We start from the raw sequence: 17,053 nt of genomic DNA, 5'->3' as shown, positions 1-17,053 counted from the left end.
TCGTACTGCAACATTCGTACCCCAACATTCGTACCGCAACATTCGTACCGCAGCATTCGTATTCCAACATTCATACCGCAACATTCGTACTCCAACATTCGTACCGCAACATTCGTACCGCAACATTCGTACTGCAACATTCGTATTCCAAAATTCGTACCGCAACATTCGTACTCCAACATTCGTACTGACATACTGACTTGTCAGTACCATGACGTTCATACAGTGATGTCCATACTGTGACAACTCATTCTGTGACGTCTTTACTGTAACATTTATACTGATGTCTCTACAGTGACGTCCATACCATGGCGTCCGTACCGTAACATTTATACCGCAACATCCATATTTACCCTTCTATAGTGACGTCCATACCGTGACGTCCATACCGCACCATGGCGTCCATACCGTAGCATCCATACTGACGTTTCTACAGTGACGTCTACATCATGGTGTCTGTTCCGTAACATCCGTACCGCAACAACCATACTGACGCTTCTACCGTTACGTCCATACCGCGATGTCCGTACCTTAACGATTTGGTATGAATACATAATGTTACACCCCTGGTCATATTCTATATAGCTTTTCAGTCTCAAATGATGTCATTAATCATTTAAAGATCAGGTCTGTAGTGAGAAATGCCTGCTATCAGTGACGCTACTAAGCCTTCTCTCTTTTCAGATTTCCTCCGTTTAAGAATGACCACTTCGGTTGCATGCAAGACTCTACATGTAGCACCTCCTGTCGGGCAGTTCATACCTGATCCGGTCAGCATCATCGTCGGTCAGAACGGCTGTGATCAAGGCCCGGCTAACAGTTCTGAGTTTAACCTGATGGAAATGACCGAGGTGGAGTACACACACCTTCAGCACATCATTCAGTCCCACATGGACGCACCGGCTGCTGGGCAGGACGAGTCGGTGCAGATCCACCTGTGCAAAAAAGTAATATATTGAACATCTGTATGTTGGAAATGTACGTTTTGGAGTTGGCAGCTGGTTACAGGGGTCTTTGGCTCTTAAATAGTCTGGAAATACTGGAAATGCTCAAAAAACAAATCCTTCTTCTCTTCTAAGCTCTCAATTGACTTTCTCTGTGCCTCTGTGTTTGTCTCTTGTTTCCTGGTCTCTAGAAAAGTGATATATATATGTGTATGTATATATGTGTATATGTATATATGTGTATATGATAGGCATGATCCAATCCAGTGGATCCAGGCATTTTTAATGGGTCAGGTATCGTCTTTTCATGCCTTATCCAGTTCCGATCCTTGGTTTTGTTGTAGCAGAGCGCCCTCTGGTGTCCTCTAGCCACCTTTAACAGACATTCCTCTGGTTCAAATCCCAGGTCATGCTGCCTGCCATCGGCAGCCGGAGCCCGAGAGAGCACAATTGGTCTTGCTCTGTCTGGGTAGGTAAATGGCTCTAGCGCTCCCCACTTTCTTTGGTTCTAAACCAGCACTGAACAGTGCTTTCAGAACCGAGAGGATGGCCATGGTTCACCTGTAAAGAGATTTTTTTTCTTAATATTTAACAATTTTTTGCCCATTTCCTCCCCAATTTGGACCGCCAGTTACCCAACCCTGAAACTGAGGGTGAGGGTGGACCAACATGCGCACAGCAAACTGCCACCGAAGCAACATAGCCGGGCAACCAACCAACGGCTTACGCCGAAGCGATGCGGGGAGACAGCGCCATCTACCCACTCTGGAGAGAGCAAGGCCACTTGTGCTCTCTCTGGGCATCGTCTGCCGATGGCTAGCAGCATGACCGGGATTTGAACCAGCATTCCTCTGATCATAGTGACAGCACATTAGTCCGCTGGACCACCTGGGCCGTAAAGACATTTTTAATCTCGCAGCGAATACCCTGCTTAAATAAGGGTAAAAATGTATCAATTATTCAATTAATCAATCAATCAATCAGTCAACCACACATTAAAATTGCTGTTACACATCAGTAATCAACAAACACATTAGTAGTCACGTTCAGAGTGTGTATCACCACACACACACACACACACACAAGGATATTTGACTGCAGTGTGGTATTTGAACAGTCAGGTAGGTCGGTCAGACTGGATTATAAGACATTAAACACACTGTAATGTTTTAAATAAAATATTAAAGAAAATAATAATAATTAGTATTATTATCACTGATGAAAGACCAGGAAGTGTACACCCATAGACTAACGATTCACAATGTGTAACACTGTCTTCCATTTTCACAGAGGAAGTTCAGTCAGCTGTGTTACACTGAGTGCAGCCTCTGCAACCACCCTGAGAGTGAAAGTGACAGAACTACCTCCTCACCCCAATCTGCCCCTGCCGCCTGTCAGCCCGATGCATCATCCACATTGTCCACAGACGAGCAGGACACCTTTTCCGACTCTAATCGTCTAGGATCAGAGGAAGTTCAGGAAATTAAACTGGTTTTGTCCAACAGCAATGATGGGGAGAAGACCCCGACCACCTGTGTGGAGGTGCCGAACTCTGTTCTAGCAAAGGTGAAGTACGCCCAGGATCGCAGCGCAGACCCGTCTGATCGTAGAGCGGGACATCCACTGCAGCTCAGACCCAACCCACCTGCACGGGTGTGCTTAGAGAAGAGGTTCAGCTGCAGCCCGTCTAACAAATCCAGGCAGCAGGACACACAGGCAGCAGTTCTCAATACGTAGGCTTTCTTTGTTCCTTTTGCCCTGGAGACGTTATATGGCCAAATGTTTGTGGACACCCCTTTCTAATAAGTGCAAGTGCACTACTTTAAGCTGCACCCATTGTTGACACAGATGTGCAGCTTGTCTAGTCCCTGTAGAGAAGAAGTACTGCCAATAGAATAGGACTCTCTGGAGCAGATCAACATCATGACCCTATTGGCACCATGCTGCCTAATAATGCCAGGCGTGGGCTAGAGGGGGGTATAAAGTCCCCCACCATTGAGCTGTGGAAGAACTGTGTTCTCTGGAATGGTGGACGGGGGAGCTCCATCCAGTACTTTTGGGAGTTGGGGATGATGAGGTAGGGTGGTGATCATCATCCAACATCCTGACAATCAAATCCTCACAGCAATGCTCCCTCAAAAACTTCTCTGGACAGTAGAGACAGTTACTCCAACAAAAGCAGGATCAACTCTTTTTAGTACCCACGATTTCAGATGAGACAGTGAAATGAGCAGGTGTCCCAATACTTTTGTCAATATAGTGCTCCAGTGCAAAATTGACTGCATATGATGGATATTAAGTAGGTCAGAGGAATTCTGTCTGTATCTAGTGTGTCTTCTTCATGTCTGTCACAGGTTTCTGTCAATGCTTCATCACTCTACGGACACGCAAGGCGTAGCTCTGCTTTCACAGTCCACAGAAAATTGTCCCAAAGCGGAGAGGATGGCTGCAGTAGAGTGTGCTTTTCCGTACGGAGGGAGCTTCTTGAACTCTCATGTTCAGGTATTCAAGAAGGATTTTTGGAAAAGCAATTGACCTGTTTTTGAGAGATCGCAATTTTATGCCCTGACGATGCCACAGCCCACTGGCTGAAGGCATAATTAGCCCTGCTCTCTGTAGGTGGGCACTGTTGCCATACTCCTCCTACACATTCAACTGTCTAATCCCTGGGCGTGGTAGGAAATAACGATATATCAGAGTATTGCGATATTATGTTCATTAATACTGTATCGATTCTCAAAAACACGGTATTGATTTAAAAAAAATAGTTAATATATTGCAATATATTGAATCGTAACCCCTGTGTTGTGATGTGTATCATATTGCTAAGCACTACCAGTGTCATTGCCTGAAAAAAGATGTTGTGGTGACTGTGAGGTCCCCCTCACGCTTGGTAGCACTGTATTTTTGACTATCGCTGACCTTATAAAAAGTCTTTTACTACATTCTACTACATACAGGATCTTGGTTCCCTACTGGAGGACAGCAAACATCCTGAGCTGATACCTCCCAAACATTTCACCTTCAGTTACAGACCAGACAAGACAGCTGATCTTCTGTTAAAGACTCCATACGTCATCCATGCTGAAGCTGAAGAGCAAGGCAGCAAAAACCTGGAAAGTAGGTGTTACTCAGTCGCTTTCCTTCACAGTTAAGAAACTGCGATTTTAATAAATTGGATTAATTTAATAAAGAATGAACCTATCGGCACCATGCTGCTTAATAATGCCAGGCGTGGGCTAGAGGGGTATAAAGCCCCCCAGCATTGAGGAGCTGTGGAGCAGTGGAAGAGCTGTGTTCTCTGGAATGATGGTGGTGGTGGAGCTTCATCCAGTACTTTGGGAAGTTGGGGATCATGAGGCGGGGTGGTGATCAATCATCCAACATCCTGAGCTCAGTAATGCTCTTGCTGCTGATTGTGGTCTAATCCTCAAAATCTAGTAGAAACCCTTCTTCCCTGGACAGTAGAGACAGTTACTCCAACGAAAGCAGGTGGATGAATGAGCAGTTGTCTCAATACTTTTGTCAATATAATGTATTTGTGTTGATTGCTCCAGCGATTAGTAAAGCATTATCTCTTACCTCTGTCTCTTGTCTCTCTGTTTTTAAAAAAAGATGAGGCAGGAGGGAAATCTGCTCCTCCAGTGAAGCGTACCAGGACACACGGACCCAGGGCTTTGCAGGAACAGGCCCCCAACATCCTCCACGGCCCAGAAAGCTGGAAGCAAGGCTGCATGGGGCCAGGATGCAAGCGTGGTAGAAGGACAAGACCTCCCCTAGAGATTACACAGCGCAAGGAGAGACACAACAGCAAGGAAAGAGACCGCAGGTAGCATGATACAGTGAGGTATCATTCAGATTCACCATTCTGTTCATATGCCTTTTCATTTCAGAAAAGAAATTAAGCCTTTTTTGGAGTAATGTCTTTAACGAGTAGTAGGAGACCACCAATCGGCACCGTTCAGTCTGAATGCCTAAAATGCCTCCATTCCTGGAGAGCTGGTCTCCAGCAAAGCTCTTATACATTGTCAGAAAGCACATAAGCAAGACTGCTCACGTTCAATTAACATCTTGAGATAGCTGCAAGAAAGTGTGCCATTAATGAGGTAGTTCCAGATACTCTATATGGACAAAAGTATTGGGACACCTGCTGATTCACAGTTTCTTCTGATATCAAGGGTATTAGAAAGAGCTGATCCTGCTTTTGTTGGAGTAACTGTCTCTACTGTCCAGGGAAGAATACTTTTTACTAGATTTTGTAGGAACATTGCTGTGAGAATTTGACTGCATTCAGCGACAAGAGTGTTGATGAGCTCAGGATGTATGTGGACACATATTGAGCTGTGGAACTGTGCTCTATGCACGCCTGGCATTAGACAGCATGGTGCCTATGCATTCATGTTCATCTGCTCCAGAGAGTCCTATTCTAGCTGAAGGCTAGAAGGGGTGTCCATAAACATTTGGACATATAGCATCCCAGGGCATATCAAGGCCTGTCAACAATATGCAAGACCTTTTCAACTAAATAATGAACGTGCTCTGTTTGGCAGGAGAAGAATTCGTCTGTGCTGTGATGAGCTGAATCTGTTGGTGCCGTTCTGCAATCCTGAAACCGACAAAGCCACAACACTGCAGTGGACGACAGCCTTTCTCAAATATATTAAAGAAGTCTACGGAGACTCCCTCAAACAGGTGCAGAACTTAGATGATGCAAATATTAAATGAAACCCCAAATAATATCTGGATTCAACGTGCCTTCCTATTAGTACATGACACTTGCTCAGAAACCCCTCCTTTGTAGCTCCACCTAGCTTATGTACAGTTAGATACTGTGGTCCATGTGTTATTGCACAGTTTGTGTCCTCAAGCCCTTCATCAGTGGCCAGTAGTTACCAAAGAGCTGCTTTTGGCTGAATATTTTTGGTTGATGGGCTATACTGAACCCCACACTGACACTGAGAAGAGTAAAAAACCCCAAAAACCCAAGGACACATCTGTGACCGATAGATTTGCACCACCATGAAGGCTTGTGGTTTCCATTAACCCTTGTGTTGTCTTTAGGGGCACAAATGACCCTCCACCATGTTTAACAACAGAGAAAACCCCTAAATGATATTTTTCAGCTTTTTCAGAAATCACTTTTCCTATGTGACCTCTGCTGAACACCATAGTAGATACACTATATGGACAAGTATTGGGACGCCTGCTCTTTCATTGTTTCTTCTGAAATCAAGGGTATTAAAAGAGTTGATTCTGCTTCTGTTGGAATAACTGTCTCTACTGTCCAGAGAAGTAGGCTTTCTACTAGATTTTGGAGGAGCATTGCTGTGAGGATTTGATTGCAGTTAGTCACAGTAGCGTTAGTGAAGTCAGGATGTTGGATGATGATCACCACCACACCTCATCATCCCCAATTACTGGATGAAGCTCCACAATCCATCATTCCAGAGAACAGTTCTTCCACTGCTCCACAGCTCAATGCTGGGGGGCTTTATATATACCCCTCTAGCCCATGCCTAGCATTATTAGGCAGCATGGTGCCAATAGGTTCATGATGTTTATCAGCTCCAGAAGTCGAGAGACAATACTTCTCTACAGGATCCAGACAAGCTGTGTGTGTGTGTGTGTGTATTTTCATATCTGTGAATGAGCAGTGAGCTTAAAGTAGCTGAATGCGTTCATTAGAAGGCTGGTTGTTTTTAGGGGCATTTTTCTTAAGACAACACAAGGGTTAATAGAAGGGGTAAAGGTGGGTGGGTTTGTAAAAGTGTACTTGTATGGTGAATGTTTCTGATAAAATGGTCTGTGAGTGAAGATGGTATAGGAAGGTGTACCTAATAATTGTGCAGATGTGTATCTCTTCTGCTTCAGGAATTCGAGAGCACGTTCTGTGGCAAAACAGGAGTTCGCCTCAAGCCCAGCAGTGCTGCAGTGGTCAAGGACATCACTGAGAGTAGAGTTTAGTCTGATATGAGTAGCTGACCACCTCTCCTGCAGAGTGAGACAGGTGAAGTGAAATCACTGCTGTGCCACTTGTTGTAACTATATACTGACCTTTTATTTATTGTTAATAGATTATTATTATTATTATTATTATTATTTTAGTTATTTATTTTTTAAACGAGTAAGAAATATATGCTATGTCCGTTAAGACATCACGTACACGCTGTATGTTATCAAAGTGAGTGTTGTAGGAGATCTGAAGCAGAATGGAAATGTTGGTTATTTGTTGTTATTTATACCCTATATATTTTCCACTGCCCATAATCTACCCAGTTTCTATTTATCTATATATTTATATACAAATAGTTTCAGATATTCATAGCTATGTTTTTATTTTCATGTACAGCTTAGTATAACTGAACAAATGTCCCTCATAATTCAGGTAAGACAGCTTTCCAGTTTTCCATTGGGGTTTTATATTCTATTACGTTCTTCATGTTGTTCCAATGGATCAAGTTCTCCCAAAATATCAGCAGTTCATGTTTAGAAAACTTCCACAATTGTGAGCTTTTAGTCTAAGCTGTTTAACAGGACAGAGTGTACAACTGGTGTGCGAGAATTAGACGGCAGATGGCGCTGTTTCTCTATGAGATCTGAGGAACAGCGAAGCAATTTCAGTTTATATAGTTAGGCTTTTAAAATCACATTTGCATTTTAATGAACACCTTGACAGTTTAGCTCATTTACGTTTCATTTAGATTCTAACGAGGATGCAAAGTTTTGTTTGTGCCTGTTTAGAGAAAATGAACAACATTAAACATTAAAAGCTTGTATTCAGAGTAAATGTGGTGTTTGTTCTCATATTTATGAATCAAGGACAGGTTTAATTTGAGCAGAAAACAAGGGCAGAACACAGTGCATAGTTTACTGATGTATTGCTGTACGTGTTCTTTCTCCTGTGTTTTACTGATTTAACTACATATTTCCATATTATATCTTTTAGGTGAACTTCTAACAGACTTGACGTCTAAGAGAGGAGTGACATTTTACTGAAAAGTGGCTTTATTCAATATTTCTTACAACACGGTGCTGTAGCGTCTCACTGTACATACAACAGTCACCCACAAATAATAATAAATAATATTTAAAGTCATGTATATTTAATAGTCACAGCACCAGTACATAGTGGATGTGGTGGAAATCCAGACAAGTGAAAACTCGAGAGTTACTGTACAGCAACAGTTCTTGGAAGCATCTGAATTGATGCTCTCAGTTTTTTATTATTTTCAAACGGGGATCTGTCATCAAACAAATTCAAGAAAGTAAAAAAAAAGCTGACTGAATAAAAAGATTTGGACAATTTGCATTAAAAACAAAACAAAACAAAGAAAGAAAGAAACAAAAAAAACAACAACATACCAACTTGGGAAAATAATTGGTGCAGTAATATACAAAATATTTTAACACATTTTCATACCTTATTATACCGAGTGATGCTCCCGGGCTGAGCTAAGCTTTGTGTAATTTTTCTGTTGCCAGATTTTGAGGTAAAAATCCCTCCAGCTTGAAAGGACCATGACGTCTGAGGCTTCACGTTGCTGTGCCTCACTGTTTGTTATGCTGTCGAGAGAATCACAGTTGATGCTCTACAGAAGTCCGAACAAGGGGACTTAAAGCTAGAATGGCTGTTGAGGACAGTAATAAGGAAGACACTGTTTTTACACACACATGTACAAAGTATATGGATGGACTGGCCAGTTTTCACCATTTCAGAAAAGCAAATTTTATTTATTTATTTATTTATTTATTTGTTTGTTTGTTTGTTTGTTTGTTTATTTCACGCCCCCTGCCTTGTTCTTGGTGAAGTCTTGGCATGATGAAGTCTTTCAGCTCACTCGTTCCTGTTCATCCCAACGTTTGCATTGTTCTTAAGGCATTCTGTTGATGTTCCGTCATCATTTGATTTCTCACATCCACTGAAATTTCTCATATGCTGTTTCTTACCCCCCAAACATTTTAAACAGGGAATTCTGTGGTTCATCTCATTCCCCTCGTTTTCCTGCTGTTTCTTCTCTCGTTGGGGTTCAGCTGTGTTTTTTTTTTAAGACGAAAGCACTGGTGTTTAATGATTCTTGGGATTGGAGGACTTCCCGTGAACCGCTGCGCCCTGGCAGGCTGTTGTATCGCAGATTCCCGGCGGCCCCTGGTGCCCAGTCCTGCCCGGCCTGCCAGGTTCTCCTGGCTCGCCTGCATCCCCAGGTGCACCATCGCGCCCATCTTTCACAGTGCCGTGTACGCCTTGGAGACCTAATAGAGAAAGAGTGGGCGATGAGATGAGAATCTTCTGAGGTACACTAACTATACTATATAATATGAAGTAGAGGATATCCCTCTTCTCCAACTCATCCCAAAAGTACTAAATGGAGCTTCACCACCATCATTCCAGAAAACATAGTTCTTCCACTGCTCCACAGCTCAATGCTGGGGGGCTTTATACCCCCCTCTACTAGCCCACGCCTGGCATTAGGCAGCAGGGTGCCAATAGAGTCATAATGCCTATTCTATTGGCAGTACTTCTCTACAGGGGCTAGACACGCTCTGTGAGTGTGTGCATTTGCAGATCTGTGTCAGCAATGGATAAACTTAAAGTAGCTGAATGCATTCATTACAAAGGGTGTCCACAAGTATTTGGACATATTGTGCCATTTGTGCTAATGCTTTTATACTGTTTACATTTCTGCTCTAGAGGGGCCAGCATGGATTTCAGCCCATTTTCTCCAAACGCTACCTTCCTGCATTTACAGAATTCATCTGAACATTTTCCCTGGACCAGAAAAGGTCAACTGTCTTACAGGTCTGGACATTAATGCCCACGTTCTATTGCCCCATTTAGTGAAGCTTAATTTGGTTTACCATCAGACATTGTTTATTGTAAAGTGTGGCTTAGGATAAAGTATATATGTAATTTCCCGGTCCAGACTGAAAGGTCAAAGCATTAAAAACACTCCACATTTATAACTGTCAGACTGTAAAGCTAAACTCAGCAGATTCATACTGGATTAAAAACACTCCACATTTATAACTGTCAGACTGTAAAAGCTAAAAACACTGCAGATTCATACTGGATTAAAAACACTCCACATTTATAACTGTCAGACTGTAAAAGCTAAAAACACTGCAGATTCATACTGGATTAAAAACACTCCACATTTATAACTGTCAGACTGTAAAAGCTAAAAACACTGCAGATTCATACTGGATTAAAAACACTCCACATTTATAACTGTCAGACTGTAAAAGCTAAAAACACTGCAGATTCATACTGGATTAAAAACACTCCACATTTATAACTGTCAGACTGTAAAAGCTAAAAACACTGCAGATTCATACTGGATTAAAAACACTCCACATTTATAACTGTCAGACTGTAAAAGCTAAAAACACTGCAGATTCATACTGGATTAAAAACACTCCACATTTATAACTGTCAGACTGTAAAAGATAAAAACACTGCAGATTCATACTGGATTAAAAACACTCCATATTTATAACTGCCCAACTGTAAAAGATAAAAACACTGCAGATTCATACTGGATTAAAAACACTCCACATTTATAACTGCCCGACTGTAAAAGATAAAAACACTGCAGATTCATACTGGATTAAAAACACTCCATATTTATAACTGCCCGACTGTAAAAGCTAAAAACACTGCAGATTCATACTGGATTAAAAACACTCCATATTTATAACTGCCCGACTGTAAAAGCTAAAAACACTGCAGATTCATACTGGATTAAAAACACTCTACATTTATAACTGCCCGACTGTAAAAGCTAAAAACACTGCAGATTCATACTGGATTAAAAACACTCTACATTTATAACTGCCCGACTGTAAAAGCTAAAAACACTGCAGATTCATACTGGATTAAAAACACTCTACATTTATAACTGCCCGACTGTAAAAGATAAAAACACTGCAGATTCATACTGGATTAAGATCGCTTATACTTATACATATTAATTACTGTTAGACTGTAAAAGGTCTAAAAGTGCATATTCATACTGCAATTATTTTTGCTACAAATTCATACTGGAATGAAATGCTTTATTTAGTTATCACTGTCAGAATGTAAAAGCTAAACTTTTCAAAAAGATTAAAAGATTCACACTGGATTAAACCCCCTCATAATTAGCACTGTCAGACTGTAAAAGCTAAACACACTGCAGATTCATACTGGACTAAATGTTGTTGTTGGACTTAAATCACTTAAATGCTAAAACCAGGTAAATCTAGCACAGCTTCTGCAGAATGTAATATGGTGAACATCCATACCTGGTTCTCCTTGGTCTCCAGTTGGCCCATCAATGGCCTTTCCAACAGTTCCCTTGTCACCTGGTTCACCAACATCACCTACAGGGATTCAGAGATATTGGTAAATGATGCCTGATCGTGTCTGTAGGGTAGGCAGCTTGATACTTTGACAGAAAGTGACAGTATCTCTCTTGCCCTTACCTCTGGAACCAGGATCACCCAGATCTCCAGGAAGTCCTCTATAGCCTGGAGGCCCACGGGCACCAGGAAGGCCAATGGATCCGACTTCACCCTGCTTTCCTGGAGGACCGGCCGGTCCTGGCCGTCCAACTGCACCAGGAGCCAGGGGTCTCCTCAGATTGGCCGCCAGCTGTGCTATCTGGTCTGAGATTGAGAATAGGCAATCGAGTGTTTCGTCAGTGATTAAGTAAGTAGGACAAGACAGGCCAGACTGTTACAGCATTGCATTGAATTGATATTTTCATTTGTAAGATTCTCACCATCAATCATTGGTCCACAAAGTTCTCTTATGTGTTGTTCACTTGCCAGATTTCCCTGAGAGGGAGAAAGACCATAAAACAGACCATAGAAATAAGTAATAAAGTAATAAATAAGAAATAATCATTTTCCTTCATTCCTTAAAATCTTAGTATTTCTAAAAACATAAAACACTCAAAGTTGTTCAAGGACAATCCTCTCATTCTCTCAAATTCTCTCATATTCACAATTATTAGGCATATGGTTCTGTTCTTTAATATTTTCTTAAATCATACGATACACAGGCATGCGGTTATTCTAGTGTTCTTGCCGGTATTCACACAGAAGATGCTGAAGAGAGTGGGTGAGTTAGCTAAGAGGGTTGTTCTTCTGTTCTCTGACACTGTGTTCTTCACAATGTTGGCTTTTGACACCAATTACTACCCAAACTACCGTCTCTTCTATTTCATATTTGATTGATTTCTGTCTTAATTTCATGTTCTTTTTTTAAGCCTATTCTGAAATTGTGAAGAATATAAAGAGGGCCGGCTCTGTCCTGGGGTGCTTCTTAGACCCAGTGCAGGTGGTGGGAGACAGGAGGATGACAGCCAAGCTGGCATCCATGCTGGAGAACAGCTCCCACCCCATGCATGAGACTCTGGCAGCACTGGGCAGCTCCTTTAGTGACCGGCTGCTTCACCCCAAGTGTGTAAAGGAGGGGTATCACAGGTCCTTCCTTCCTGCTGCCGTCAGATTACACAACCAGCACTGCTCCCAGCGGACCACATACACACACACTTAACTACACACACACACTTAAACTACACACATACACACACACTTAACTACACATACACACACACTAAACTACACACACATGTTCAGGGAACAGAGGTCCCTCAATGCAAAAATACTATGTGCAATACCCCCCCCACACACACACATGTGCAATTTGCAATAACTTGTAAATAATATTGTTATTGCTCTTTTAATTCTTATTTACATTGTGTTTATAGTGTAAATTATTTATCTACATTTTTGTAACTGAGTGTCTTGCTGTCCCTTTCTGCTGTGACACAGAATTTCCCCACTGTGGGACTAATAAAGGACTATCTTATCTTAGAACATTGGACATTCATCAATATTCTGTCCATTGTTCTTCATTTTTTTGTTGTTTTAATTCCGGTGTGGACCTGCGGAGGACGGGTTCCCCTTTTGAGTCTTGGTTCCTCTCAAGGTTTCTCCCTCCTTGACCCAAGGGAGTTTTTCCATGCCACTGTTGCCACTAGCTGCTCAAAAGAGGCTCGGAGCCCGGATCTCTGTAAATCTGCTTTGTGACAACCGACATTGTAAAAAGCAGATATTAATAAAACTGAATTGAATTGAATTGAATCCTCCTAAATTAGTTCTTAAGGAAAGCCAAGTCAGACCTAAAGTCTGGGTTGGATTCCTGATGTCTTTTAAAAGCGCAGAATTGAGCAGAACAGCTCAGCTCTTATAATGGTGGCTCTGATTGTTCTCCTAAACTGAACAAAACCAAAAAAATAAGAAAAAGCTGGAGAATGTCAGGTGAACAGGGCTCATTCTTATGTTCTCAGTGTCTGGCTTCTTAGGTGTCGTGATTTCAGCCCCTGGTGACCGAGAACCGCGCAGATCTGGATGCACAACCTGTCCACAGTATCTACTCACAGGAACGCCAGTCTTTCCAGCGACGCCAGGAAGACCTGGTTCTCCTTGGAATCCCATCAGACCGGGCTTTCCAGGAAGGCCTCTAGCTCCGGTCTCTCCTTGTGGTCCCACCACTCCTTTAGGCCCCAGCTCACCACGCTTCCCAGACTGCCAACAATAATACAGGTGATTTGGTTTTGTGGTGCTCACGCACAGTTCAACAATCATCTATTTTGCTCATTTCGAATGCAAAGCCCTGTGATGAGGTCATACAGTCCACATAAGGAGATACAGTGATACACTACCACTCAAATGTGTTGGACTCAGGTCTCAGGTTTGGTGATATAAGGCTAATTTGATAGCAGACACGCCAATAAATGATTGTAATATATGGCAAATACTCTACAACCCACAAAAAAATGGAACCGTCCAGAATGTGGTTGGTGTGGCGCAACAGATTACACCAGTACGTACCACACCCTGTGGGAGACTGGGGTTCGATTCCTGGTCTGTGTTACAGCAATAAGAGTCCTTGGGCAAGACTACTACATTGGCTCGCCTCTGTGATATAAGTAACCTTGTAAGTCGCTCTGGATAAGAGCAACAGCTAAATACCGTAAATGTAAACATAAATTCAGTCCCCAGTGATGCCACAGCCATACGTAACCGTAAGAGTCCTAGAGAAAATAACTGTCCGCTTCCCATCAACTAAAAGGGGAGATGCTGGACATCTATTAGCTGATGTCCGTGTGTTGAGCACCAGTGGTGTTGGGTTAGCGTCAGTTTAGGAAGATGTGGAGCTTCACATGTCTAGGAAGAAGGCTGTGCTAGCTTTCACCCCCCCTAGCACTGGTGGAAGTGTGTGATGCGGGCAGTCCTTTTTATTGTAAAGAACTAAAATGGGGGTAAAAATTGGAAAATATTGATACAGAATGATGAACAAACCTGCAGATGATTCCTTTATAATTAAGACAGCTACATAACATTAAGAACAAATTTAAAATAAAATGAATACCCAATTATTCTATACAATAATGCCCAGAATGAGTCAAACTTTATAATGGTTGCTATAATGACGCTACACAATTACTTAAACTTTTGAATGTGTATATATATATTTGTATTTATTTTTTAGTTTTTTAAAGAGTAGATCCACCCTCAGTATTAGTGAGACTCCGCCCTCCCTGAATGTCTCAAAAATGTATGTTAGGGAGTCGAGTGTGTGGAGGTAGGTGGGGCTTAGTGAAGAGCTAGCAAGGTAGAAGAAAGCAGCCAATTAGAGGCTGTTATGCTTCAGACGTCGAACCATTATTCAGAAAGCCACCGCCCACCTCTACATGATAGAGGTAAAAACCCCTTTAATTTCATCATCAATTGAGTTACAAATGCAGCAGAACTGAATTCTCAACCACAAGGGGGCGCACTAGCCGGGTTTGAAACAGCAAAAATGTACTTTATCGCCATGTCACAGATTTATTAACCAAATACTAGTTAAGGAGTGTGAAGTTTTAATTTGAATTTAATGTTGAGCAAAAATCTTAAATATTAATTTTAGCAGTTTTTCAGTTTTTGACATAAAGTGAATCTGACAGTTGTTCTTTACATTGTATCAGAATTGATTCAGAATTTGGTGAACGGACCAATCAAAATGCTCCATTTTTACACTGACTTCCATCGCAGGGATTTTACCTTCTCCTGTAAATTTGACTTTTCACAGATTTTAGAGTTTTTTCAAGAGGTTTTCCATCTAAAAAGATCTAAAAAGTCATTTTTCATGATTTACTGTGTGACAGAAGCAGAATCGCAGCTTCTGCCATAAAAAAGGAGAAGGTGTCCTTTTCTTCCTCAGCTAATTAGAGGAACAATAACAGAGCGATGGTACCAGGCTAGTGAGCTGGTGTCAGTTACATCAGAGCAGACTTGGTAATTACATTAATTGGGCTCTGAGTTTCCAGCCTCTCTCTCTCTCTTGCTCTCTCTCTCTCTCCCTCACTTTTGCCCTGGAGAAATCATACTGCAAAAGCTTAAGAAGGCATCCATTAGGATAATTAATCCAGTTTAACCTGGAATGTGCTTTTGAAACTTACGGAATTGGTTCATAAGGAGCAATTTAGTGCTGCTGCTGCCGTGCTTTAGTAGTGTGTGTGTGTGTGTGTGTGTGTGTGTTAGTGTGTGTGAAAAGGACAAGGTCAAGCGTAGTTCAAGAACAAAAGCTCAGGGACAGAGTGAACACTGAACCCTCAACAGGAGAGATGTTTTTACCAAAACCGCAACAGGGTACACTGTAGGTCCAAAAGTTTGTGGACACCGGCTCCTACAGAGTTCAGGCTGATAATAGGGAGTGTGTTTTCCCTTTGCTGCAGCTTCTAATCTTCCGCACACTCCTTACACTGGCTTTTGGAACATTGCTGTGAGGATCTGATGGTGTTCGGCCATATGAGCATTAGTGAGGTCAGGTCCTGGTAATGGATGATTCGTTATAGATCAAAAGCGCCACTCAGACTAATCCCAGAGGTATTGGCTGGAGCTTCAGCTCCACTGCTCCTCAGCCCAGTGCTACTATTCTCTAGTCTTCAGCTGTCCACTGTCGGTGCTTTAAGGTTGGACGTGTTGTTCATTCTGAGGTGCTTCTTTGCTCACCGCGACCGTACAGAGCTTTTCAGGTTAGCCTTTTAGCATCTCTCAAAGCCAGTTTCATGATGTGCTTCAGACCTGACGATGATTGATACTGTACATTTAGAAAGGCCGCTTTCAGAAGCACTTTGGGCAGACGCAAAGTAAGCTAAATGGCAGTGTGTTTGTTCTGCAGCTGTTCAGCAGTGGACATTATTGATCGGCTCACTGTGAGCAGTCTGCAAAATGGGCCTTTAAACAGTAGCTTGTTTTAATTAGCTCCCAGGCTTAACCTTTCTCTCAGACGCGCTTGTGTTCGTCACACTGTAATGGCACAGCGTTCATCAGTGGGTGTGGATTTGTACTCACCTCTCCTTTTTGGCCAGGAGGACCAAATGGGCCCTAAAGAGACGAGAAGAGTTCGGTTTAGTATAGTTAAAACATCACGTTCAGTCTAAGCTGACTCTTCTGACTTGGATACTTGGATCCACAGCCCAACCAGCAATGCTCATGTATGGGTTCCAGGTGGGCATGGGCTCGGAGTGGGTCTGTGAGTGGGTGTAGTTACGGGAACCCAACTGGGCTTTCCAGATGGGTCCCATCGTTACAGCCCACCTTAATCTCACGTGGGTCCTAGCTAAGCCCCATGTGCAGTGTGCAACCCAGATGAGGCCCATATTTAACCCCTAAGGCTTCCATCATTGTGGTGCATCCATGGAACCCATGGACAAAACTTGCTGGTTCCCAGTTGGGCCACCCATACAGGCCCCATATGGGCATGTGAATATCATGTTCTTAATAACACAAGGTTGTTGATACTGATACAAACTTGACAATATGATATTCTGATATTCTGTATGGTGCAAGTATCAGTTCATCTATGAATACATGTAAAGCTGTTCCTCAGTAAATGTTTCATTGCTTAGAAACACAATATTTTAATGACTCCTGTTACACAGAGCTGTATTTGTGTGTGTATATATAGGCATATCAATCAAGCACTTACCGTTTCTCCATTCTCTCCTGGCAGGCCATCACTTCCAGCCATGCCCTAAAAGGAAAAAGTATTAAAAACACTTCATAAAGACCAG

At 42.2% G+C, this 17,053-nt stretch overlaps 2 protein-coding genes across 3 annotated transcripts in view; one reads left to right on the top strand and one right to left on the bottom strand.

Moving 5' to 3' along the window:
* Window positions 1-701: 701 nt before the first annotated feature.
* Window positions 702-6,908, top strand: LOC140577033 (transcription factor-like 5 protein). The gene is made up of 7 exons (XM_072696802.1): window positions 702-947; window positions 2,235-2,677; window positions 3,299-3,446; window positions 3,905-4,064; window positions 4,560-4,773; window positions 5,495-5,636; window positions 6,816-6,908. Exons 1-7 carry the CDS (start codon window positions 702-704, stop codon window positions 6,906-6,908), a joined length of 1,446 nt encoding a protein of 481 aa, XP_072552903.1.
* Window positions 6,909-7,953: 1,045 nt separating this feature from the next.
* The window catches only part of col9a3 (collagen, type IX, alpha 3), a 39,242-nt gene continuing 30,142 nt past the window's right edge, over window positions 7,954-17,053 (bottom strand). For both annotated transcript variants that reach the window (XM_072696798.1, XM_072696799.1), the window contains exons 26-32: window positions 16,969-17,013; window positions 16,332-16,364; window positions 13,371-13,517; window positions 11,705-11,759; window positions 11,406-11,588; window positions 11,226-11,303; window positions 7,954-9,194 (exon numbers count right to left, since the gene is read on the bottom strand). In XM_072696798.1, the coding sequence (XP_072552899.1) occupies window positions 9,010-9,194; window positions 11,226-11,303; window positions 11,406-11,588; window positions 11,705-11,759; window positions 13,371-13,517; window positions 16,332-16,364; window positions 16,969-17,013 (726 nt within the window). In that variant the 3' untranslated portion in view covers window positions 7,954-9,009. The remainder of the gene's footprint in view (window positions 9,195-11,225; window positions 11,304-11,405; window positions 11,589-11,704; window positions 11,760-13,370; window positions 13,518-16,331; window positions 16,365-16,968; window positions 17,014-17,053) is intronic.

This window comes from Salminus brasiliensis, chromosome 14 (genome assembly GCF_030463535.1).
Source record: "Salminus brasiliensis chromosome 14, fSalBra1.hap2, whole genome shotgun sequence".
Lineage (NCBI taxonomy): Eukaryota > Metazoa > Chordata > Actinopteri > Characiformes > Bryconidae > Salminus > Salminus brasiliensis.
This window is presented reverse-complemented; position numbering and strand designations above follow the sequence as displayed.

Coding starts and splice junctions, on each gene's coding strand:
- LOC140577033 (XM_072696802.1), top strand. CDS start 702: ATGACCACTTCGGTTGCATGCAAGACTCTACATGTAGCACCTCCTGTC. Junction 948..2,234: donor AGATCCACCTGTGCAAAAAA/GTAATATATTGA, acceptor CCATTTTCACAG/AGGAAGTTCAGTCAGCTGTG. Junction 3,447..3,904: donor TCTTGAACTCTCATGTTCAG/GTATTCAAGAAG, acceptor TACTACATACAG/GATCTTGGTTCCCTACTGGA.